Here is a 27521-nt window from a genome sequence, read left to right as displayed (position 1 = left end):
CACTTCTTGTATAGCTTTTTGTTAGGTTGACTTCTTCCTTATCCTCCGTTCCATTGACGAATACAGCATAGCAACAAATATTAAATCTTTGTCTAAAAAAGATACAGGAGTCTTAACTTTGCTAGGAAATATTGATTTTCCCAAGTCCTTTGTACTCCTCTGTCCCCCCACAAAAAAATTATTAGCACTTTTATAAATCCTTTAAAAATTTTAGAGTCTCATTTATTTGTTTCCATGTTTGCTTTTCCCTTCATAATTTCCTTATAAAATGCTTGATTAGTTTAAATTAGAAAATCTCTATTTTCCTATTTAAAAAAACATATGATATAAACACAGTTGGGAAGTGTATACTGTGCCCTAACTGCCAGCTAATCGTAAAATTCAAATTTCAGCATTGTTTTCCCATGGGTGAAGGCCTGCTTTTGACTTGGTCTTCCTCTTTCCCAGCCAGTTCAAGCCTCCAAGCTAGTGTTAAAGATTATTCCTTAGGAATTTTCGAGTGAATAAAGATGTATGACCCTGGAAATGTAGAATTCAAGATCAGCAGGCTTTTCTCTATCCCTCTATTTTGTGGCAGCAAAGTTATTCCCCCTCTTCTCTTGCGGGTGCTCTTCATCTCCCACTGTGATACGCGCGTCCGCGCAGCCATCCCAGCAGAAAGGAAGAAGGTGAATGTGCCCCTGAAGGTTTAAATTAATTGCATTTCTTCGCTATACTCCAAGTGAGCCGGTGCTTTCGGTGAACATAATTTTAAACTTCTAACTTAGCCATAATTGGAAAGGGAATGTCATTATTAAAATTCTAAGTATTACAGTAAACCTACTCCAGGAGAGCAGTAGAAAAACATTCTTATGCTAATGTGAGAGCAACAGGATGAAAACTCTTTTTGGGCAGGTAATGAAAAACATCCAGTATTGATGTTGTGGCATCATCTCACTTAAGAACATGTCTAGTCCTCTAAAATAAAATAAAATAAAAAAGCAGACATGGTTAAGTGTGTCCTCTATGTAAACACATCAAGCAGGATCGGAGACATTCTACAGATAGGCGAGGTCATAATAGTCATTAACAACAGTAATACAAATTAGCATCCATCTAGCACTTTGCATTTTTCAAAGTACTTTATGCACATTATCTTAGTTGATATTCACAACAAACCTTTGAAGTAGGTTTATTATTGCACCCATTTTGCATATGAGAAAATGGAGGCTTCAGGAGATTAAGTGATTTGCCCCAGATTACACAGCTGGTAGGTGTCTGAGGAAGGACTGGAATTTAGGTCTTCCCAATTCCAGGCCTGACACTCTAACCACTGTGCCACCTACCTGCATAGTTATTTTCTTAGTATTTGAGAGTATGAACTGCGAGAGGCACAGACAACCCAATTTTCCAGGTTCTTGCTCTTTGGAAAGTTAATGAGTCTTGATTGAGGAAAGGGGGAAACATACACACACATGTGTATGTATGTGTATATGTATATATGTGCCTGTATATGTATGTGTGTGCATATATATACACGTGTGTGTGTGTGTGTGTGTGTGTGTGTGTGTGTGTTTACTCTCCTTTCCCTTTCTGGGACTGTGGCTCAGCTTCTCCCAATTTCTCTCACCTTCCATTTAAGTCATGGTCTCTATATTCTTATCTTATCCTTCAAAGCCCAGATCAGCACACTTCCTCTATGGAGCCTTTTCAGATCCCCTGAGTCATCCATTTTGAGGGACTCCTACAGTGCTTTGTTCATATGTGGAAGCCCAGTTAATAAATGGTCAAAGGATACAAACACAGAATTTTTTTAAAAAAATGACAGACTATTGGCATACATTTGTAAAGTTGCTCTAAATCATTAATAAGAGAACAAATCATAAAAACTCTGAACTTTCACCTCATTGCTTGCAAGGTGGGAATGGTCAGACTGTGGAAGGACAGGCATACTGTTGGTGTACTGTTGGTAGAGCTCCAAAGTGGTCCAACCACTCTAGAAAGCAAGAAAGACCCCCATAGGGGTCTTTAAGCAGAGGCTCAATGACCACTTGTCAGTGATATTACAGCAGAAATTCCTTTCAAAGATGGGATGAAATTCCTTTCAAATAGAAGGTCCCTGACAGCTATCAAATTCTGTGACTTTGTGAATTTGATTACGATAGTTAATTCTTTTCTTTTAATAGTTTTATATTTAATTTTAACTTCTATCATAAACTTAATTCATAGAATCATAGAGAGAACTTACAGGTTTCTGCACCAACTCTCATTTTACAATTGAGGAAACTGAGGCTCACAGAAGTTAAACGACCTGCTCAAGACCACACAGGTCATGAGGGATGGAGCTATGGCTTGAATCTAGATCTTTCCATTCCCAATCCATCACTCTTTCCCATTCTTTGTGCTTTTTCTCTGGGCCTTTTGTTCACATCTAAAACTGCCTTGTTAGCTGTCGATACTTGAAAGAAAAAGATTGCTGAAGAACGAAAGCCTTTTGTGGTTAGCATGGTAGACTGCAGAGTTTGAGAGCTTTCTTACAGCTGATTCTAACGTATGGCAAATGATTGTTAGAAATGAGGAACCAAGTTACTTTTTAAATGCTAAATGATATTAACTTGTGTTATCTTTAATGAGATTCTTGTTACTTGGGAAATCATTACAAGTAACAGAGGTTGCTTTGTGAAGAGTAATGTTTTGGTTTTTTTTTTTAAAACGAATCATCTTTGTTATACAGGGATATGATACAATTAATTTTTGTAATACTTCATCCCGTTTAGTACCAATTAGTTTTAGATTATGACAGTGGAGATCTTTGAAAAATTAAGTTTTCCATTTCCTATGTCTATCATCCATTAAAAGTAGAAAACACCTTTAAAGTTAACCCTAATTGTACACTAAGTTGTCCAGCAACTCACTCAATTTGAGTTTACCTCTCCTCATGCATTCCAGTGATCAGGAAACTTGGGCATCTAACATTCAATTTGCCAAACACCACTATCTAGTTCTTCATCAGTCCAGTAGTCCCTGATGTTCATAAAGACCCGGAAGATAATTCTCCCAGATTTGTTAAGTGCTTAAACTTGTATTGGGCACCATATATTTTTCCTCAAGGAGTCTACATTGTTGAACTTGCATCTAGATAAGTAAATACAAAGTTCTGTTGAGGCAAACCCCAACAACAGGCAGGATTAGAAGGTGACATCTAAACTAAACCTTGAGGAGAGCTAGGAATTCCATTCTAAACTGATTATCTTTCCCCTTGAGTCATCAAAGGTGACGTAAATTTGCTTTCTCAAAGTGTGGCCCACAGAACCCCAGGGGACCTTGAAACGTCCTTAAAGTCAAAACTATTTTCATAATGATACTACAATATTATTGGCCAACGAAAGCAACATGTCATGACAAACTAAGTGCGGAAACACGTGAAATCCAGCTGTCTATTAAGCCAAACGTTAAAGAGTTTTGCAGAAATATGTAAAATAATGCCACTCTTCTCACTAATTATTTTTTGTTTTGGAAAATTTAGTTATTTTTCATTAAAATGTTATTTATGTTAATATAATGGTTTTATTGTTACTTTTAATCAATTAATAAATTTTTAAGGCTTATAAATTTTAATTTTTTGGAATAGCAAATATCAAAGATATAAGCCACAGAAAAAGAAGCTTTGGGGGATCTTCAGTAATTTTAATAGTGTAAAGAGATCCTGAGATGACAGCAGTTGAGAATTATTGTATAATTTTCATGATTGATTTTTAACGTGACCTATGGTTATTTTGGCGAGAGAAACTCACAATGAGGAAACATCCCTGACCAACAGGGATGGGTAACTCTGCTACAAGTCTTAAAGATTTTCCTGGAGCATGGCCTCAATGAGAACCCATGAGCACCATAACTAGTATATATCAGAAGTGGGATTTAAATAAAAGATTGCCTTACATTCCAAAGCCAGGTCTCACTTCACCATATCATACTACTTCTAATTTTTTTAAATAAACATTAAATTCCAATTTTGGAAAATTCCTCTTTTGGCTATGGTTTATAATTCCCAACCATACTGGATAAAAGAATTGACTATTTAAGTACTGATCATAGTTTGTAAACTTGATTCAGCCTCATGGTAGATACATTTTGAGTGTGCTATGCTTGGCAGAATTTAATACAAAGCAAGATAAGCAAAATTGTCCTTGCCTTTCCAGAGCTGACTCTTGAAAGCAAACGTCAACACAGACAACCAGTATGATGACTGGATGTGTGAATGGATGGGCATCTGTTAAATGCTAACTAAGAGCCAAGTGTTATGCTGGTAGTTACGGATGCAAAGACAAAAAAAGTAAGAACTCTCTGCTAATAGGGAACTTATATTCTAATAGCTGAGACAATACATATAGGGGAGTGGTAGCCAAGGGAGTTTTTTTCTGGAGAGTTATAGAAATGGTGAGTTAAGCTCTGAAGTAGTTTATTATTAGGACCTTCTCAGAAGAGACAGCAGTATTGATATGCACTGGGTGAGCTGGAAAGAGGTATGGATGGCCAGATATCCCATGATACCCAGTGGGGAATAGATGTAAAATATTGACTGGAAACAGTGAATTTTTTTGTTTTTTTATATTAAGTTTTTAAATTCTCTCCCTCCATCAAGGAGACAAATAATCTTCATGTTTGGTCTCCCATACTAAGGAAAGGAACACAAAAGAAACCTGAAAAGGCAGTTAGGGCTTTGAATTACAGGCTCAGACTCATCTTAGCATATGTGTTCTTCACCTGCCATGTGCTCTTAGCCATTGTGTGAGACTAGTCCCTTCCCCTGCTTCTCAAAAGAGAGACTCAAGTAATCTTGACACAAGAATTCTGAAGGCTGGTCTGCTGCTTTTTAAAGGTCCACTGAGTCATCAGCTTTTCCTGTTCTATAGCCGATAAAAGGAATGTTTAATCATCTCAAAGTACCAGTTCCTTCAGCACTGATCTACAAATGCCTGGAGTTTGCCTTGGCAGCTCAACATATGCTCTCTGGGAGGGACTTTGTTGTCCCATTCCCACACATGTTTCATGGGACGCAACAGTCATTACATGCAATATTCATAAATTTATCTTGAGGGATATATGAACATAATATAGGATGGGGAAGGAGTCCTGCATTTTTCTGGAGTCAGAAGGAAGGCAGTCTTCCTAGAGGAAGGAAGGAATCTAGCTTACATGTACCAACACACACACATACATACACACACATACATACACATTTTGTTGGGTTTTTTCCCTCTGCTTTCATTCCCTTCATGTTATTTATCTAGGTGAAAAATGATGTATCTGAAAGCTCAGCTTATAGAATAATTTAACCTAGACTAGAAAACATAATGCTCCCAGTTAAAAAATCTTATATTACTCTTTTTTTTTTTTTACTTATCCCTTTAAGGTCTCCGTTGGAAGTGAAAGAAGAACATCTGGTATAAATGTTCCTCCATCATCATTCATTAAACCAAGTGCTTTTAAAATCATTTTTTCTTAAACAGCTTTGTGTCATTTAGATTTGCAATAAAGATAATTTGGTGGTGTTTTCTTTTCTTTTTTCAGAACGCTTTACCCTGTACAGCTCTAAAAACCTTAGACAAGCATGGAATAAGTAAGTCTTTAAAATGATTGTTCCTTTTTCTTTGATTTTGTTGAGTCTTCTTCTCTTGGTTAAATTTCGGGGCCAGAGCAGATATGGCATACTTTGCCATTATTTTTGTTATATGATACCAATTTTTTCCTGGAATACACATCCCAAATTTGTCGATGCTCTATGTTCTGAATGTTTCCTGGGTTCCAAAAAAGGTTTCCACATCAGGGGAAGCATCATTACTAGATAATTTAGAGTGCTACTGATCAGCCCAAACATTTTGATGCAGTGAATGAATGATATAACATTTGATAGCCAGCGCAGTTTTACAACTTATCAGAAAGATCTCTCTCTACCCATGCAATCTGAGCCATACTCTGCACTTTATCTCTCTTTAAATGCCCGTATTTTACTGTGGAATAATAATTCGTTATAAGTTTGGAAATTGATTACACCAAGAAGAACTATCACCATATAAAAAGTTATTCAAAAATCTTTTTAAATTAAACAAAAAATTAAGTCACCCTGCTGGGAAATCTTTGATAGGATTAAATAGAGATTAAGAAATCCTTATTAAATTGATGGCATTCTCTTTTAAATAAATTTTTTAAAGAATCACATTTCAAGTAAAATCAGAAAACCCAATGGATTTGATGAAAGAAATTGTAACATGTTTCCAAGCAGAGCCAGTGAGGAGAGTCTTCTATGTATGGTGGCTCATTATTATGATGAATCTGACTATTTGGGCACTATCACCTGGAAAATGAAATGCAAGGGAACAACCTTAGTTTCCATAATTAGTTTGTCTCATCTGTAGTAGCAGTGAGTATAGTATTGTGGAATTTTTTTTTTTAGGGAATTCTCATGGAACAATTTTAATTATTTAAAAGACAGAGTTTTACCATCATGTGTGTTTATATGTTGGTGAAATTTTAAAAGTTATTTTTTTTGAAATCATGTTTAGAAAAGAAATACCTCATTGCACTGAGTCTTATTTTTTCTTGTTTATTAAATACTAATGTTTTAATGTGATATAGAACATATAAACCAAGTCATTTCTTTTTTATTTAAAAAAAAGATCATGTGCATTCCTTCATGAATATTGACTAAAAAAGGAAGCTATCAAGGTTTAAGCATCCCATGCAGTGATCCCTAGTTCTGAGAATGTTTTTTGCTGATGGATTTTTAACCTTCTGACCCATTTTTGAAGTAATGCTGAGATCTACCAGTTGTGAAAAATGACTGATTACTGTAGAGAAGTAGTTTAGAGATATTCTCAGAGAGGAAAGTGAGGCCAAACTCATGGGTAGTGCCTCTTTCTCAGCTTTATAGGCCCTAGCCCATTGACAGGCACTCTGTGTGAATACTTTCCCTCCAGGGATGTCTTTTGAACCTGATTGATTAGCTTTTCTCCTCCAGCCAAAATTCAGCAGCCCATCCCTCATGTGACCATGGTGAGGGGAGAGGATCAAGGTGAGGAACAAGAAGCTGTGTCCATTGATTTGGTTGTTGTTTTTCCTTTTAATGTTGCCTACATCTCTGGATTACTTTCTGGACTCTTCAGCTGATGTTGGAAAGGCACAATCAGACTTTTCTCCATCCGTCAAATGGGAAGAGATTTAAAACAGACCCGCATTGTTGCTTTTTTGTTTTATTCTGACCTGTTCGATGGCCTTTTCCTGAGATGTATCCAGTTCATTTTTACAAGAAGTATGTGACTCGGGCCAACCATCAAATTTCTCTGGACCTTAGCTCCTTATCTTAAACACAAAAGAGTGGAACCAGGCAGTCTCCAATGTCCCTCCAGCTCTAGATTTTTGACAATTTACAAAACAGTTCATTTCATTCACAAAGAACAAACAGGAAATGAAGATATGCTGCATATAAGTTGTTGTCATTATTATCTAGGGCCTTTGATTTCATTGACATGAGAACCCCTCTCCACAAGCACAGATTGCAAGCCATCTGTAATTTATAATTTAGCTAGGTGCCTGAGGCTAAGTGACTTGTTCATGGTCAAGTGGCTGCTAAGCACTGGATATGAGATCTGAACCTAGATCTTCCTAGGTGCATATTAAGCATTCCATCCAATATGCCACCCTGCCTCATGTTTCTGTAAAATGGTGGGGGTGGGGGAGTTCTTGACTTGGCACAGCTCTGCCTCACGCAAATCCAATTCACTTGCAAGTCAAGACAGCACCATTCTGATGTCATTGGTCATCTTGGAGAACAAGGGACAGACAGCAACAACAAAATCTGGCTTTAGAATTAGAAGACAATACAAGCCTTGGCCGTGTGTACAGTGAAAGGGTTGGATAAAATGTCATGTGAGCTCTCTAGGTGCTTCCCATGGTATGGATGTCCAGTTTGGTACATAAGGAATCGGACATCAGAGACTCATCAGTGCAGCTTTATTTCTGTGGACAACAGGAGTATTTCTGAAATAATGACTCTATCTGTTCTCCATTAATAAAGAACTAGCCTTTTTTCTCATTAAGCTATTAGACTTAAACTGATGATGATGGTAATGATAACAATATATAGCCCTTTAAGGATTTCAGAGTGATTTACATAGGTTAATTATTTGATCCAGTAGATTTGCCTATTCTCAAATAGAATTGACGAGTTTGTGATGTGGAATACCATGACGATAAAGGCAACTGGTGGCTTAAATGCTTCCATCATTGGTAATTAGGTCATAAGAATATTTTGTTTTCACTGTAATTATGGTAACAATTATTGACATTCACACAGCACTGTAAAGTTTGTTACATACGTTATCTTATTTGAGCCTCACAAAAACCCTACAAGGTAGGCTCTCCAGATACAACTGTCCCAATTTTATAGATGAGAAAATTGAGGCTTCAGCCTATGGTCATTTTATAAATATTTGTGCTTAGTGACGGGAATAAAAATAAAGGTCCTTGCCATGAAGGACCTTGTATTCTACGGGGGAAAGTCAGCACATAAAAAGAAACTGACAAGGGGCTAGGGGTTTTCCAAAGAGTCCTAAGTCAATCTCTCCAAGGATCTTAGCACAACCCTGGATACTTTCCTTAAAATGGAGGTACTAGGAAGAACTGATCAGTGAAAGAAATGGACTTCAGAAGTAGAATGTCTGAGCTCAGACTGTTTAAGTGATTTGTTATTGTTTGTCACATGGTCGGTAAATGTCTGAAGTAGCCTCTGTCCATATCACTTAGCTGTGATTTTCAATGGAGACAGGCTATATGTCGTATGTCATTCTTGAAGCTTATGACTGATCTATAATGAACAGTTTGATGAACTGAGTTAGACACTGAGAAGATTTTTCGAAATATAGTTTTCTAAACATATTTGGGTTCCTTAAATGAATCATTATTTTTCTAATTACATATGATCTGGATTAATGAAGTTTTGAATTTTGCATGGTTCCGAGTTTCCACCATATTAATTGGCACTTATCTAGAGGTCTTACTTTTCACTTCCTCAAAGATCTAATAGAGAAATTCTAAGAAATATAATCATCAGTGAGAATTATTACGTTTTGCTACTTTTATGCAGAATACTCAGTTGTCAGCATGGAAAGATAGCCTCTAGTCAATTCAAACCCAACTTAATTTAGAAAAGGAAGCAGAAGAGTCAAGCAATACTAATTATATTACTGGTTCCTCTACTAAATGACTTGGTGACCTCGAAACAGCCATGTCCATTGATTTCATTGTCTGTGACATCTCAGAATGATATCTAGATGCAAAATAGCTGTACCACTAAAAACTGCATTTGTAAAACAAGTGATGCATTTACCTAGTGCTGGCTAATGTGCACACCCACCGTACAACGACTAAATTGTGGGAATTGGTTAGGTCTCATCCACTTCAAAGATGAACTGTCCAGAGAGACACTTGTAATAGATTCAAAATTAGGTGGACTAATTTGCAGGAACTAATTTGCAAGCATAGCAAACGCTGCAGCTTCGAGTAGCTTCATTACGTGTATGAATTGAGTTTGAAAACATGATCCAATATAATGAGAAAATAGTTGTTCGAAACTAAGATGTGGTATTATTTTTTTTTAAATATTCTGAGCTGCTTCCTACAGCTAGTGAGAGAAGACTTGAGAATGTCAGACATACTGAGCTGACGGAGTAGAATTGTGCCCAAAAGGTCTTTTTTGAAGCAATGGAACCCAAGGCTGCTCAATATAACAAGTAACCTAATTTATTTTGGGGCAAAGTCTGCCTTAGGTAACACTCAATCCCCCACTGACTTCATTTGTACATGTAACCATGGGCATAATTTGGCCCTTTGAAAGGTGTTTTTGAATTCTGGGGTAACAAAGCAGAGGTGGGGGGAAAGTCTTCAAAAGATCCCAGAGATCGTCCAATTCCAAAGGCCATTATGAGGATGCAATCTTAATTGTAGAACTCAGGGTAGAAGATATGTATTAATAAAGAATACAGGCTTTGTTGTCTTACATTGGCAGTGCACCATAACTACTGGCTCTGCTTAAGGGGCAACAAGGAACAAACCCTAATTTCATAAAAATGTGAACTGTTTTCATCTTTGAAAAAAAATGGGACTGTAAAGACTCCCCCTATTTTTCTCCCAGATCTTCCTATTTATAGTTGTCTAACACTGGCATGTATGTGCAATGAACCAAGAATTTCAACCACTAAAAAGACCTTTTATTATTACGGCTGGAGCAGAGGCCTTAATGTGCTCTCCAGCAAAGTTAAGGGTAAACTTCCAGGAAGACGCTTGCTTGTTTTGGAACTCTTTTAACAGCTGAAAAACTTTAAAAATCTAGACATTATAAAGAGAAGACCAGAAAACAGACAGCAAAAATCCAAAGCAAACTGAGGATGGAAATATAGTCAGTTTTCACAGTAGATAAAGTACAACTTATTAGAGAATGAATGTTCCTGTGGGAATTGCTATTAAAAATTGTTGGGGTTTTTTCCCCTTTTTGCCCCAGTGCTAAAATGTAGTCTGTTCATTGTTTTTAGTTGGAAGCAACTGGGGTTTCTTGGCATTTGAAGAAGTTCTGTGGAAATTCGTTGTTTTAAGAGAGGCAACTTTAATTCAATGGAAGAAGGACAGAGCTTGGAGTCAAGAATTTGGTTCGGCTCTGAACTATTCCTCTTATGAGCCATATACCAATGAGACTTGGTTTCCTCATATTTAAAGTGAGTAGGTGATTTTGAGGTTTCTTCAAGCTCAAACCTCCCCTAGTTGTATAAATTAAGTGAGAAAGGCAGGGAAACTGATCTGCTGAATCCATGGAAATGCAAGGAGGGGTTAAAAAAAGTAACTCTCATGCTCTCCTCCACCCCACTCCATATAGTTGGATTTATTGGCAAAGTCATAGGCTTTAATCTAAAATATTTTGGGTTGTATCCAAACTCTGGCTTCATGAACTCTGTTTGAAGTATTCTTATCTTGATCCATTTTTAACTTCCAAAATATATTTTAAGAAGGCACCCCTTGATAAGTACAGGGCAAAATGTAATAAATTCAAAATAGCACGTGTAGAGGAAGCCATGAATTTCGCTGTGTATTTATTTTGGTTGTTCCTTCCTCCATTTGGGGTGTTGGCACATCTGTAGAGTCCCATTAAATTTTTGTTCAGAAATCTCTTCCTTTGGAAACATTTAGTTCCTTTTCATGAAAACTGCTGTTTTCACTCTGCCTCTTTGTTCTCCTCTGGGACTCGAATTTTCTTATGTATTAATATGTAGCAAAATGGAAGAGAATTTTAATTTGCTGGATGAATCAATTAATTCTGTGCACTACTTGAAGATGTAATCAATGGCAAGTAGGTTAAAAATGTGCTAGGAACAAAACTCTTATTGTCACTAGGAGGAGCAGTTGAGTTAAGAGCCAAGCCTTCAAAGGCAGCTGTCCCCTTTTCCACTCTGTGCAGTATTTTTTATTGTTGACCATTTTTTGTTAAAATTCTATTTGCTTCAAAGCAACAGTTTTACTTTATTTCAGGGCCTGGAGGTTTCTTCTCACATTTTTACAGAAATAATTATTTGTATCATTGATGTGTTTTCCCTTCCATAACTTCAAAATGAGCAAGTCATCAGTGCAGCAAGGCGACGGTTTCATATTGGGGCACACCTTTTTGACAGCTCAGGTTCGGTGCTCACAGGATGAGTCATGAATCAACGTTAGACTGTCCACTTGATAGTGGATAGTTCAATTGACAAGTGAGGCCACAGTACTAATGAGCCTGAGGCCAGGGGATCAGTGTAAAGCATCAGTATTTAGTGGAAAGGGAATTGGGCTTGCAAGGTTATGAGAGTTTGGTTATGAGAGTTCCCAACTAGCTTTGCAACCCATAGGAGAATCACTGAACTCTGAACCTCAGTTTCCTTATTCTTAAAGTGGGAGGGGAACTGGTGGGTGGGTGGGGGTAATGGTACCAACCTTCCAGGGTTGTTGTAGGGTTCTACGTGTATCAACTTTTAGTCTTCTTATGATTATAAATGTTCTGCAAATTGACTGTACAAATGATAGTAATGATAATGCTGCTATAAACCGATTAGTCTGGGTATAATTGGTGGTGACAAGCTGTTACTGTAGCTTCTCACCAAGGCCCTCCTCTCTAGCCATCTCTAGAAATCTAGATTCCACCTCCAACTTCTCAGCTATTTTTGATGAGTTTTTTTGCCTTTTCTAGCCCAGACCTCCACGTAACTAGCCATTGTGTCCTCAGTATTTCTGCTGAAGTATTCTTCTCCACACTCACTCTACTCCCTGCTTTCTAGCACCTCTTGGTGTATTATCTACTCATTAGAATGTGAGCTTCTTGAGGGGCAAGAAATATTTCAGTTCTTTTGCATCCTAGAACATACAACACTTATAAATTACTCCATGTCTATTTGTGTCTGTCTATTTATCTATGTCTGTATGTGTCTGTCTTTCTAGCCATGTCTATTTATCTGTCTGTCTCTATCCATATAGCCCTTGAGCTATCATGGAAATATACGCCATTAGTAATGAGAGAATCAAACAAGATCTAGAGTAATCAATGGAGATGCCTGGCAATAAGAAGAATATCTAGGACTTATACAGAACTGTAAAATTTGGGAAGCGTCTCATGCACGTTATAGCCTTTGATCTCACAACAGCCCGTTGGGGTAGATGCTCTTATGTTTATCATCCCCATTTTACAGATGATGAAACTAAGGATGACAGTGGTTAAAGGCCAGAGTCAGACAGCAAGCAGGTTTCTGAAGCAAGATTTGAACTCAGGTCTTGCTGTCTCCATATTCCATGCTATATCCACTTATGCTCCACTGTTTCCAAGACTATGTCCGGGCCTTACTTGTAAGTGGAGCGGTCATCTGTACGATGCCAGCTCATTCGAGGCTCGCCGAAAAGCACAAGGTATCAAAAATACTGCTTCCCTACATCCCTTACATGGCAGAAACGCTTGGCCTAATGACAGCATGCATGTGACTCATGTTAAGGCCCTGTGATATCTGGAGCCAGTGACAGGTGAGGCTGGATTACTTTAACTAACCCTCCCATTGCGGGGTCCTCGCATCCATCACTGCTTTGTCAGCAAAGCGCACTTCCCATAAGAAACCTGCTGATATCCGGCAGCTGGGGTTTGATGCTGGGTAGAGTGTGAGGCAAGGTCGAGAGCCAAAGGTGCTTTCTCTCCAAGGCTTGGTGAAGTCCCTCAGACAGGAGATAACATCCAGCTTAGTTCAGACGTGTTTGGTAAGAGCCTGCTATTGAGAAACTGGGGGATTCAAAGGTAAATAATATATAAGCCTGGCATTAGAAAAAAATCTCACAGTCTAGGGCAAGGGTTCTGGTAACACAGTGTCCACAGATCCTACCTTGGGATGTAGGGGGGCATCCATGGATAGATTTCTGGGGTTCTGATAACATAGTGTCCACAGATCCTACCTTGGGATGTAGGGGGGCATCCATGGATAGATTTCTGGGGTTCTGATAACATAGTGTCCACAGATCCTACCTTGGGATGTAGGGGGGCATCCATGGATAGATTTCTGGGGTTCTGATAACACAGTGTCCACAGATCCTACCTTGGGATGTAGGGGGGCATCCATGGATAGATTTCTGGGGTTCTGATAACACAGTGTCCACAGATCCTACCTTGGGATGTAGGGGGGCATCCATGGATAGATTTCTGGGGTTCTGATAACATAGTGTCCACAGATCCTACCTTGGGATGTAGGGGGGCATCCATGGATAGATTTCTGGGGTTCTGATAACACAGTGTCCACAGATCCTACCTTGGGATGTAGGGGGGCATCCATGGATAGATTTCTGGGGTTCTGATAACACAGTGTCCACAGATCCTACCTTGGGATGTAGGGGGGCATCCATGGATAGATTTCTGGGGTTCTGATAACATAGTGTCCACAGATCCTACCTTGGGATGTAGGGGGGCATCCATGGATAGATTTCTGGGGTTCTGATAACATAGTGTCCACAGATCCTACCTTGGGATGTAGGGGGGTATCCATGGATAGATTTCTGGGGTTCTGATAACACAGTGTCCACAGATCCTACCTTGGGATGTAGGGGGACATCCATGGATAGATTTCTGGGTATCTGTGAACTTGAATGAGAAAAGAATTACATTTTTTTCTTTTCATTCACTGTGTAACTGAAATTTAGGGAAGGACATTCCAGTCAGGCATGGTAGTCTGTGCAGAAGCACTAAAATTTTTGAGTTCAGGGTCCAGCTTGTTTGATGATAATGGAGTGCCTAAAATGGAGTAATATGAAATGTCTGGGATGCTAGAGTGAGAATTTTGCATGTTATACTAGCAGCAACAGGGGACCAGTGGAGATTCTTAAGCAGGCTAGTAGTTCAAAAGATTATTCTGACAACTCTGTAGAAGATGGAGTAGAGAAAAGATGGCAGAAGTAGGGGGAACAATTAGGAAACTCTGGCTTCTGTTTTGGTAAAAAGTGATGAGGGCTTGAAATATGTTGTGAGCATATGGGTAGAGAGAAGAGGGTGGATGGGATAGGTGGTTTGGGAGTAAGATCCACAGTGGTAGCTAATAGGGTGTGAGGGACAAGGAAGAGCTGAAGAAACCTCCCAAACTGATCCTGGGTGGCTCAAAGGATGGTGATGCATGTAAAAAAAAGAATAAAAAGAAATTTGCATGATAACTTTATTCGATATTTTAAAAGAATAACAAGTTATACATAATAGATTTGCGATTTCATGTGAAACCATTTTTTTACTATGTCATGAAAATATTTGTTTTATTCCATAAATTAAAATAAAATTTAACATGAAAAAATATATAAATAGGGAGGTTTGAATGGAGTGAATTTAAGGAAGATTATAATGAGTTCAAGGTGGAGAGATCTATTAGGGAGTAAGCTGTTGGCAATGAGATAATGGAGTTTGGGGGAAAGAATAGGGCTGGATATAGTCTTTCAGTAAATACTCATTTAGCTCCTACTATGTGCCAGGCACTGTACTAAATGTTGGTGATACAAAGAAAGTTAAAAAACTGCTCTCATCATCTAATGGGGGGGGGGGCAATATGGAAGCTACATACAGGATAAATTGGAAGTTATCAGCTTAGGAAAGGCACTGGAATTAAGGGGACTAAGAAAGACTTCCTGTAGAAGGTGGGATTTTAGCTGGAACTTGAAGTCAGGAGTTTGACACAAAGAGGGAAAACATTCCAGACATGGGGGACAATCAGTGAAAATGTCTAGATTCTAGAGATTTGATTTGGAAAAATCATCTATACAGAGATTTCTATTACATAGAAAAAGAAAGAGAGAAAAGAAGTATGATGGGATCAGTTCCATTGGAAGGATCAAATCTGAAAAAGCTACAAGGAGGAAGAGGAGGTGGCATCTACCCTGGGGCAGGAACTTTACAGGCCAGCTAATGGGGTTCTACATAAAAACATGTAGGTGTGGGAAAATTGGCAAAGAAGGAGTCCTACCAATTCTTTTTACAATACAAATATGGTACTGATACCTAAACCGGGAAGAGCCAAAACAGAGAAAGAAAATTATAGATAAATTTCCCTAATGAATATAGATGCAGAAATTTTAAATAAGATATTAGCAAAAAGATTACAGAAATTTGTCGTGAAAATAATGTACTTCAATCAGGTAGGATTTATACCAGGAATGCAGGGCTGGTTCAATATTAGGAAAACTATCAGCATAATTGATCATATCAACAACAAAACTAACAGAAACATCATCAATAGATGCAGAAAAAGCTTTTGACAAAGTGCAACACCCATTCCTATTTAAAACACTGAAGAGCATAAGAATAAATGGAACCTTCCTTAAAATAAGTAGTGTGTACCCCAAACCATCAGTAAACATTATCTGTAAAGGTGATAAAAGCTAGATGCATTTACAATAAGATTGGGGATGAAACATTATCACCATGGTTATGCAGTATGGTACTAGAAATGTTAGCTTTAGTAATAAGAGAAGAAAAAGAAATAGAAGGAATTAGAACAGACAAAGAAGAAGCTAAGTTATTACTCTTTGCAGGTGATATGATTATATACTTAGAGAATCAAGTAAAAATCTACTTGAAATAATGAACAACTTTATCAAAGTTACATGTTACAAAATAAACCTGCATAAGTTATCTGCATTTCTATATATTACTGACAAAGCCCAACAATAATAAATAGAAAGAGAAATCCCATTTAAAGTTATCATACTATAAAATATATGGGAATCTACCTGCCAAAACAAACCCAGGGACAATATGAACATAATTATGAAATACTTTTCACACAAATAAGGTCAGATTTAAGTAAGTAGAAAAACATCAGTTGTTTGTTGGTAGGCCAAGCTAATATAATAAAAATGACAGTTTTGCCTAAATTAGTTTACTTATTCAATGCTATACCAGTCAACTAACAAAAATTATTTTCTAGAGCGAGAAAAAATAATATCAGATTTCATCTGGAAGAACAAAAGGCCCACAATATCAAGGGAATTAATGAAAAGAAATGCTAGTGAAGGTGGTCTAACCCTACCAGATCTGCAAAGCAGCAGATATCAAAACCACTTGGTATTGACTGACTAAGAAATGGAGGGGTAGATCAGTGGAATAGGTTAGTTACTCAAGACACACTAGTCAATGAATATAGCATTCTACTGTTTGATAAACTCAAGGACCCTAGCTTCTGGGATAAGAACTTACTATTTGATAAAAACTGCGGGTAAAATTGGATAACAGTGTTATGGAAACTAGGCACAGACCAATGTCTGATATTGTATATCAGAATAAAGTCCAAATGGGTACGTGATCTAGGTGTAAAGGCTGATACTATAAACAAATTAGTGGAGAAAGGAATAGTTTATTTGTAAGATTTATGGAGAATGGAGGAATTTATGACCAAACAAGAAATAGAGAACATTATGAAATGCAAGATGGATAGCTTTGATTACATTAAATGGAAAAGTTTTTGTGCAAACTAAGCCAATGAAACCAAGATTAGGAGGAAAGCAGAAATCTGGGAAAGAATTTTTACGACTATTGTTTGTGATAGAGGCCTCATTTCTAAAATATGTAGAGAACCGAGTCAAATTTACAAGAATACAAGCCATTCCCCAATTGATAAGTGGTCAAAAGATATGAACAGGCAGTTTTCAGAGGAAGAAATTAAACCTGTCTATAGTCATATGAAAAAATGCTCTAAATCGCTATTGATTAGAGAGATGCAAATCAAAACAACTCTGAGGTCCTACATCACACCTATCAGATGGGCTAACATGACAAAACAGGAAAATGATATATGTTGGAGAAGATGTGGCAGAGTTGGAACACTAATTCATTGTTGGTGGAGTTGTGAGCTGATCCAACCATTCTAGAGAGCAATCTGGAACTATGCCCAAAAGGCTATAAAAATGTACATACCTTTTGACCCAGCAATACCACTTCTAGGGCTGTATCCCAAAAAGATCTTAAAAGTGGGAAAAGGATGTGCATGTACAAAAATATTTATTGCAGCTCTTTTTATGGTCGCCAAGAACTGGAAATTAAGGGGATGGCCATCAGTTGGGGAATGACAGCAAATTGTGGTATATGAATGTAATGGAATACTACTGCGCTGTAAGAAATGATGAACAGGCTGACTTCAGAAATACCTAGAAAGACTTATATGAAATGATTCTGAGTGAAGTGAGCAGAGCCAGGGGAATATTATACACAGTAACAGCCACAGTGTATGAGGACTGTTTCTGATAGACTTAGCCCTTCACAGCAATGCAAGGACCTAAAACATTTCCAGAGGACTCATGATACAAAATGCCATCCACATCCAGAGAAAGAACTATGGAATTTGAATGCAGAATGAAACAGACTGTTTTCTCCTTTGTTATGTTTGTTTTTCTCATGGTTTCTCCCATTTGATTTAATTCTTCTATGCAAGATGACTAATGTGAAAATGTGTTTAATAAGAATGCAAGTGTAGAGCCCATATAAGATTGCATGCCATCTCGGGGAAGAAGGAAGGGGGAGAAGATTTTAAATTTATGGAAGTGATTGTTGAAAATTGCTAGCAAATATATGAATAAATTGGGAGAAAATAAAAACATATAGGTGGAAAAGCATGGAGAAGTGAATCACAGAATTTGAGAGATGAAATTCATCTCCATTGCCATTTGGTCCAACCCACAGGTAAAAAGTAATCCTCTATGACATAACCTGGCAGTGCAGCCTCCGTGATCTTAGCAGCCCATTCTATTTGTACTTAGCTCTGATTGGTAGGAAATGCTTCCTGATATCAATACCCTCTTTGCAAGTATGACACCCATGATTCTTGGTTCTTCCAAATGCAACAAGTCTAGCTCTGCTCCCATATTTCATATGTTTGAAGGCAGCTCTCATCTCCACCCTGAGTCGTATCTTCTCCAGCCCACACATGCCTAGTTTTTTTTCAACTGATTCTCATATCACATGGACTGAAGACCATTCACCATTTTAGTTGTTATCTTTTGGAGATTCTCCATCTTACCAACATTCTTCTTAAGCCTTGAGGCTCAGAAGTGGACACTGTGCTTGAGGTGATGTCTGAAAAGGTCCAAGTCCAGTGAGACTATCCTTCTCCTGATCTCAGAAGCTAGGCCTCCCTTCATGCAACCCAACATGGTGTTAGCTTTTTTGGATGCTGTTTAGCACTGCTGTTTTATATTGAGCTTGTAGGCCACTAAAATTCCCAGATCTCCCCAAGAAGATGAGTGATGAGGCTACTGGAGGAATACAATGTAGAAATAATGAGGGCCCTAGCTAGGGTAGTGACTATGGGAATATAGAAACCAAGGAAGAGGGAAAAATAAAAGGGACAAGCACAGGGCACGGTAGAGAAAGTCCAAACTGACTCCAAGGTTTCAAGCTTGGATTACAAGACAAAAGAGTAACCATTATTTCTTTACATCTACCAAATCTAGTCTGAGATGCCTTCATTCAAAAAATATTTACTAGGTTCAAGTGACTAAGAGGTGATGGAGATAGAGAGTTTAATCTGATCCAGTCGTAGCCATGCCAGCAAGTTTGAGAGTCATTCACCTAGAGAGAGCAGTTGTGAACATGGATGTATTTACCAAGGAATTATAGAGCAAGGAGAGAAAAGAAGGTTAAGAACAGAATACCTGGGAATGATGCCTTTTAGGAGGTAAGAAAAAGAAGGGAAAGCTGACCAAAAAAAAGAAATAATGATTAGAGTGACATGAAGAGTACTGGGGGACGGTTTGGTGTCACAAAAGCCAAAGAAAGATTCCACTTCAAGGAGGAAATGCTCAGTAGTTTCAGATGCAAGAAAGAGGTTAAGGAGAATGAAGACTGAGAAATGGTGATTGGATATGAATGTTGGGAGGAGGTCACTGATGACCTCCAAGAAAGCAGTTTCAGTGTAGTGATGAGGTCAGCAGTCAGGTCTTTCAAGGGCTCAAGAGTTAATGTGTAGTCAGGAAATGGAGATATTTAGTGTAGAATACATTTTTTGTCCCTCCAGCATACATTCTACTCCATCACCCAACTCTAGATATTTTCATTGACTGTACCCCATGCCTGGAACTCTCTCCCTCCTCCTCTCCACCTTTGGCCTCTGTGGCTTCCTTCAGGTTGCAGCTGAAGTTCTGCCTTTTACGAGAAGCCCTTCCCCCTCCTTTATCTTAGTTCCTTCACTCAGATTACCTCTATTTCACCCTGTATATATCTTGTTGGTGCACAGCTGTTCTCAGGTTGTCTTTCCCTCATTGAACTGTGAGCTGCTTGAGAGCAGTGACTGTCTATCCTCTGCCCCTCCTGGCATCTGCAACACTGTGTGCCAGTGGCACATAGTAGGTACTTAATAAATGCTAGTTGACTTAATGACCCAGCACTTGGCACCATGAGGTCTTAATAAAGGTTTATTAACAGACTAACTTTTTTATTTTATTTTTAATTTATGGAATAAGAGAAGCATTTCTACAACAATGCAGTAGAAAGATGATTTTACATGAGTCTGCAAATACAACATGTGCAGCTCGCTTTTGCTTTCAAATATACAACAAAAGTATCATGCAATTTTCTTTTTTCCTTCCCTCCTCCCCACCCTAGAGATTTCATATATACATATATATAGACATATATGTGTGTATAAATAGGTATATATGTATACAAATGGGTATATATATATATATATATACACAAGTGTGTATGTGTAAAATCAGTCTATACACACTTCTGTTTATCAATCCTTTCTCTGGATGCAGATAGCATCTTTCTTCATATGTCCTTTATAGTTAAGTTGGGTATTCATAATAAACAAAATTACTTATTTGCTTAAAGACATTCTTAAAACAGTTATTGCTGTTACTGTGTATAGTGTTCCCTTCATTTTTCTCATTTCAGTCTTCATTATTTTGTGCAAGTCTTTCCATGTTTTTCTAAAATCATTGAGCTCACCATTTCCTTCTTTTTTAACATATTTTAAAATTTTATTTAATTTTAGCTTTCAACATTCACTTTCTTAAGATTTTGAGTTCCAGATTTTCTCCCCATTTCTCCTCTTCCCCCACCAAGATGGCATGTCATTTGATATAGGCCCTACGCACACATTCATATGGAACCTGTTCACTTTAGTCATATCGTAAAGAAGAATTAAAAACTAATGGGGGAAACCATGAGAGAGAAGATACAAACAAAAAGAGAAAAGAAGAGAGAGCAAATAATATGCCTCAGTCTGCATTCAGAATCCATAGTTCTTTTTCTGGATGTGGACAGCACTTTTCATCGTGAGTCCTTTGGCGCTGTCTTGGATCCCAGTCTATCAAAGTTAGTTGTGGCATATTGTGGATGTTACTGCATGCAATGTTCTGGTTCCACTCACTTCACTCAGCATCAGTTCAAGTCTTTCCTTGTTTTTCTGAAGTTAGCCTGCTCATCATTCCTTCGTAGCACAATAGTGATCCTTTACCAGATTGCTCTCCAAAATGGTTGGCTCATTTTATAATTCCACCAACAACGAATTAGTAGTGTCTGACTGACTTTCAAGAAAGAGACAAAAGGAGGATGGCAGGTTGGAGGTGGGCGGATGACATGGCCTAGTTACATTTTTTAAGGTTGACCTTGACAGAAGGGTAGAAGGAGTAGGTTGGGAGCAAAGGTCCTGGGGTCTGGAGTGAGGAGTAAAGTTTCCAAACCTGGGGAAGTATTAAAGTTCGATTCTGTACTCCATAAATTTACCTTGATCGCTGCCCAAAGCAGAAGCCCTGCCCTAATTAAGGAGGAATAATGCAAATAATATCTCACATTTATACAATCCTTCAGCTTTTCAAAGGTGTTGTATGCACATGATCTCATTTCCTCCTCCATCAGCCCTTCTAAAGAGACAGATCTATGGAAGAGATTACAGTTATTTCCTACCTTAGTTTTGGGGCCCATCTGGTCTAGAACAGGGTTTTGACTTAGTTTATCCTGATCTAATGACAGTGGAATATGCACCAAAGGCTTAGCTGTGTGATTGGCTATGTTTTTCCTTCCTTCAGCCGTCAGGTAGTGGGGCCATTAAGATAAATGCCATGTTTGTGACAGTCCTGGAAAGCATAGAAGAGAAACTTATTGGTCACTCATTCAGTCTCCTGCTAGTAAATTTGTTTCTTGTTTTTTCCCTACTCTACACTGTCCCTGCTCATCCCAGGAGGTCACTCTCTTGTCATGTTGTGTCACCATCAGATGGCTGTCTAGCTGATGTCTTTGTTCAGACTTAGAATAATCCATTGTGAACTCTGTGAAGGCATCACACTAGACACTCTCTGTTGATTATCTGACAAGCAGGAGTTTTTGTTCACTCTCTGATAGAGAGAAAAATCTCCATCTTCTTGCTTACTAATTGGCTGTGTGTGCCAGATTTGTGAATTGGCAACAACCTTTGTTTTCCATTCTTTCTAATTATATGTTGGGCTCATTGTCCAAAGAGGCATGCTTATGGTTAAACTAATATCTTCCTTCTGCTTTCCAACTCGTTAAGGGATAAAATCCAATCAGCTACTCCAGCAGCAATCACAAAGCAGGTCCAGGAATGGCTGTGCAGCTCATTTGCCTTGAAGGATGATAGAAATAGACATTCTCAAACTTTTCATAGAAAGTTTCCAGAAATGTGGCCTGAAGATGTTCTTCTAATCTTCTTAAATTAAAAATGCACACAAAGGATTTCTTAGAGCAAGGGAAGGCAAAACATGGCCTTTGGTTTAGACGCTTTCTGACCCTCCAGGATAAAATGTATGGAGGGCTATTGTAGTGCAATATTCAGAAGGGTCCTCCTCCAAATTTGACCTAAGGAGAAAATAATATCCTATTCTTAAAGTAGAGAGAGGGAATGGCAGTCATTTCTCTTTTCAAATTGATACCTTTTGTTTTTAAATCAGAGCTCTTTCTATTGAAACTCTCTGTAACAAAGAAAAATGTTAAGTAAAGCTAACTGATGAAGGGACTCTATTCTGAGAACACAGGCAATGTTACATATTCATTGACCCTCACCTCTTAAGAGAAGAGAAAGATGTTTCAGTATCTGTCCTTTTAAACCAGGGCTTCTTAAATGGTTTTGTGGCATGGCTCCCCAAAGTGTCCATTGACACCTTTGAATCCCTCCTCAGAATAATGTTTTTAAACGTATAAAATAAAATACGTAGGATTATAAATGAAACCAATTATATTGAAATAAAGATGTAATTTTTTCTCATCCAGGTCTGTAGAGTCACCACTCCGCCCCTGAATTCTATCCACTAACGCTTTAGGGTTGTATGGAGCCTTTGGTTAAGAACCCCTCTCCTGGACAGAGCTTCTCAGTGTTGTTCCTATGACGGCATTGCGTACTGTTATCTTGAATTTGCTTTCTTTGCATTTAGTTGCTTCATGCTTGTTATGGTACAACAATATTCCATCGCATCCATTTACTGTCATTTGTTCTACCATTTTCTAATCAATGGGCCCTGAACTCTGTTTTCAGTTGTATTTATTAACACAAAAAGTGCTGCTGTGAATACCTTGTTATATATGGGGGCAGCTGAATGGCTCAGTAAATAAAGTGCCAGGCTTGGCGTCAGGATGACCTGACACCTACTAACTGTGTGACCCTGGACAAGTCACTTAATCTGTTTGCCTCAGTTTCCTTATCTGTAAAATGAAAATAATAATATCATCAGTCTTCCAGGGTTGTTGTAAGAATCCAATAAGAGAATAATTGCAAGTAAAGTAGCGCAACGTTTGACACATGGTAAATGCTTGATGGTGATGATTATTATTGAATGTTCTTTTTGACTTTTATCTCCTTGGGATATCTGCCCAGGAATTGGATCATTGGAACAAAGGGTATGAACAGCTTGGTGGTTTTTCTCATGTGATTACAAATTGTTTTCTAAAATGGCCAAACTAATTCACAGTTTCCCCCAACATGATTTTAGTGTGCCAGTCTTCGCATAGCCCCTCCATTATAGACAGTTTCTATCTTTTATTATCTGTTACACTTTAGTGGTTTTAAGCAAATGCCAGAAGGTTTTCTTTTTTATTTGTTTCTCTTACTCTTGGAAAATTCAATAATTTTATGTGGTTATTGATTATTTGTATTATCTAAAATTTTTCATGTCTATCAGTTATTTTTCTATTGGGGAATAATGATATATTTTTTTCAGTTCTTTGCTTCTCTTGAATATCAGCCTGTTATAGTTTTGATGAAAAGATGAGTCACTTCTGGACTATAAGAAAGAGGTGGAGTCTGAGATTATTAAAATTTACCTAACTCTACTCTGTAATACTTATACCAAATATGATAGATGAATGTCAACAAATGGATTTTTTAAAAAAGTATATATTTACTTAATATTTCATTTTTCCCTAATTGCATGTTAAAATAATTTTTAACATTTGCCTTTTAATATTTTGAGTTCCAAATTCTCTCCCTCCCATTGTCCCTCATTAAGAAGACAAGCAACTTATTATAGGTTATACAAGTGTAGCCATGCAAAACGTATTTCTACGTTAGTCAAGTTATGAAAGAAAACAGACCAAAAAAACCACAACAGAAGTAGAGAAAGTTTTTAAAAAAATATGCTTTGATCTGCATTCAGATTCCATCAGTTCTTTCTTTGGAGGTGGAGAGCATTTTTTCATCGTAAGTCCTTCAGAATTGTCTCGGATCGTTATATTGCTGAGAATAGCTAAGTCTATCAGAGTCGGAGAATGCACCATGTTGCTGTTACTTATACATACAATGTACTCCTGTTCCTGCCCACTTCACTCTGCATCAATTTATATATAAGCCTTTGCTCATCACTTCTTATAGCACAGTAGTATTCTATTCTGTCACAATCATACACCACAACTTGTTCAGCTGTTCCCCAGTTGGTAGGTTTACCATCACAAAAAGAGTTGCTATAAATATTTTTGTCCCCATCGGTCCTTTTCCTTTTTTATATCTCTTTGGAATATATCCCTACTGATGGTTTTGCTGGGTCAAAGGATGTGTGTGGTATTATTGCCCTTTGGGCACAGCCCTAAATTGCTTCCCAGAATGGTTGAATCAGTTCATAACTCCATTGACAATGCAGTAGTGGCTCAATTTTCTCATGTCCCCTCCAACATTTTCATTTTCTGTCATATTAGCTGAACTGATAGGTATAGAGTGATAACTCAGAGTTGTTTTAATCTACACATTTCTAATCAGTAGTGATTTAGAGCATTTTTTCATATGACTATAGATAGCTTTAATTACTTTGTCTGAAAACTGCCTGCTCATATCCTTTGCACATTTTTCAGCTGGGGAATGGCTATTATTTTTATGAGTTTGGCTTAGTTCTCTATATACTTGAGAAAAAAGGATTATGCCAGAGAAACTTGCTGTAAATTTTTTTCACAATTATGGTTGCTAACCGTGTATTTCCCTCCATCCTGTCCCTCATTTATCCTACTCTAGCTCTCCTTTCACCCTGATAAATCTTGAGTTGTCCTGTCTGTGACTCTGCAGTATTTGAATTGTTTCTTTCTGGCTCTTTGGAGTACTTTCTCCTTGACCTGGGATCAGGAATTTGGCTATAATATTCCTGAGAGTTTTCATTCTGAGATTTCTTTTACAAAGTAATCAGTGGATTCTTTCAATTTATATTTTACCCTCTATGTCTAGGATATCAAGGCAGTTTTCTTTGATAATTTCTTGAAAGATGATGTCTAGGCTTTTTAAAAATCATGACTTTCAAGTAATCTAATAATATTTAAATTATCTCTCCTGAATCTATTTTCTAGGTCAGTTGTATTTCTAACGAGATAGTTCTCATTTTCTCGTATTTTTCTCATTCTTTTGATTTTGTTTTATTATTTCTGGGTTTCTCGTGGTGTCATTAGCTTCTACTTGCCCAGTTCTAATTTTCAAGGAATTATTTTCTTCAGTGAACTTTGGTACTTCCTTTTCCATTTGGCCAAGTCTGCTTTTTAGGGAAGCTCTTTACTCCAGTGTCATTTTTGTACATGTTTTTTGTATGGCCAGTTCTGTTTTTTGAGGAGTTCTTCAGTAAATTTTTGTATCTTTTTTCATTTGGCCAATTTTGCTGTTTAAGTTGTTCTTTTCAGTGAAGTTTTTGTGCCTCTTTTAGCATTTGACTTGTGCTGTTTTTTAAGGTATTATTTTCTTCAGTATTTTTTGTGCCTCTTTTACCAAATCTCTGATGTTTTTCATGGTTTTCTTATATTACTCCCCTTTCTTTTCCCAATTTTTCCTTTACCTCTATCATTTGATTTTTAAAATCCTTTTTGAGCTCTTCTGAGAATTCTTTTTGGGCCTGAGACCAATTCACATTTTTCTTTGAGTAGCAGTTTTGACTCTGTTGTCTTCTTCTGAGTTTGTGCTTTGATCTTCCCTGTCACCTTAGTAACTTTCTGTGATTAGATTCTTTTTTGTTGTTGGCATTTGCTCATTTTTCTGGCCCGTTTCTTGACTTTAAACTTTATATGTTAAAGTTGGGCTCTGCTTCTGGGGTGTAAGGGGCACTGTTCCAAGCTTCAAGTTTTTTTGTGCAACTATTTTCAGATCTGGAGGTCTATACGTTTTCGGTTCTTCCCAGGTGGGATGATGATCCAAGGAAAGGTGTGTTTACTACTCTTCTGGCCTGTTCTCTGGTCTGTGAGGACCAACCAACACTCTTTTCTACCTTGAAATTCTGATCAGGGTGCCCACTCCCCTGTAGCCTCAAGCTCTGGTGTACAAGTACTCCTCCTCACCCTGGGGCTGCAGCCCAGGACTGTGACTCAGTGACCGTGACTGTGCCCAAGTGTGAGCAATGCAACACACTCCTGCCCCCAGTGCCGGCAAAGGGACCCCTGTAATCTCCTGACCAGTTGTCTGACTCTCTTACCATCTGAGGGTTAAGGTGTCTGAAAGTCTCTACTGATTCAGTTGTGCCCAAGGCCTGGCCCGCACTGGCATTGAAATGTATTTCACTCTAACCCCAGTGCAACAAATCTTTCATGCTGACATTATACATTTTCTTGGACCCATTTTTTGAGGGTTCTGTCACCCAGAATTTATTTAGAAGTGTTATTTAAAGTTCTTTGGAGCGGAATTTGGGAGAGCTCAGGCAAATCCCTTCCTTTTCTCTACCATTTTGGCTCCATCCCCATGAAGATAAATTTACACCAAAAAATGAATTAACTGGAGAGTGAAAAATGAGAGTACCACTCTGAGTCAGCAGGTCATTCATTGCATTCCACCCTCCTTGGGTGAGAGGAGGAGGATACTACCCACATGGGTTAATAGTTCCTTTTCTCGGTGTTCCCTTCCTGGCTTCTGTTTCATGCAGATGTCCTCAGAAGAAAGGGACTCATGAGTGAACAAGTCATAAATATACTTGGAAGTAACTTGTCTCACATTGTACAGAATTGTCTGACTTCTTCAAAGGTCAGTGTGGCAGGACGTGCAGAGTGCTCGCTGGATTTGGGGTCTTGGGACCACTAGGGTCAAGTTCTGACTCTGCTGTTAGAAGTTAAGTCCTCTGAGGACAGAAACTAGTTTGACCCTTTCTTTGTAAACTGTAACACTTACCATAGTGTTGGCACATAAGAAGTTCTTTAAAAATGCATGTGGATTGATTGATTGGTTGGCCTGGAGAAAGTCATTTAATCTCTCTGGACCTCAGTCACCTGTAAGATGAGGAATTTAAACTAGATGGCTTCTCTCTAGGTCTCTTCTAGGCCTACATCTGAGATCCCATGAGATAAACTAACTTTCTGTGAGAGAAATACAATAATGAATTTAATGTGCTTAAAATATGTTGTCTCATCTGATAGAAAAACCTTCTATGCAAGTACTTTGGTCATATGCATTTTATACATTAAAAAAAAATTGAGACCTGGAAAGGATAAAGTGACTTGCCCTGTTATGTAGCTTTTAAGTGACTGAGAAATCACTAGATCTTCCTGATTCCAATACAGTACCCTA

At 37.9% G+C, this 27521-nt stretch overlaps 1 protein-coding gene across 3 annotated transcripts in view; it reads left to right on the top strand.

Moving 5' to 3' along the window:
* CDK14 (cyclin dependent kinase 14) overlaps positions 1-27521 on the top strand; it is a 678242-nt gene that overhangs the window by 514782 nt on the left and 135939 nt on the right. For all 3 annotated transcript variants that reach the window (XM_072651519.1, XM_072651521.1, XM_072651520.1), the window contains one exon: positions 5551-5599. In XM_072651519.1, the coding sequence (XP_072507620.1) occupies positions 5551-5599 (49 nt within the window). The remainder of the gene's footprint in view (positions 1-5550; positions 5600-27521) is intronic.

This window comes from Notamacropus eugenii, chromosome 3, assembly GCF_028372415.1.
Source record: "Notamacropus eugenii isolate mMacEug1 chromosome 3, mMacEug1.pri_v2, whole genome shotgun sequence".
Classification (NCBI taxonomy): Eukaryota; Metazoa; Chordata; class Mammalia; order Diprotodontia; family Macropodidae; genus Notamacropus; species Notamacropus eugenii.
This window is presented reverse-complemented; position numbering and strand designations above follow the sequence as displayed.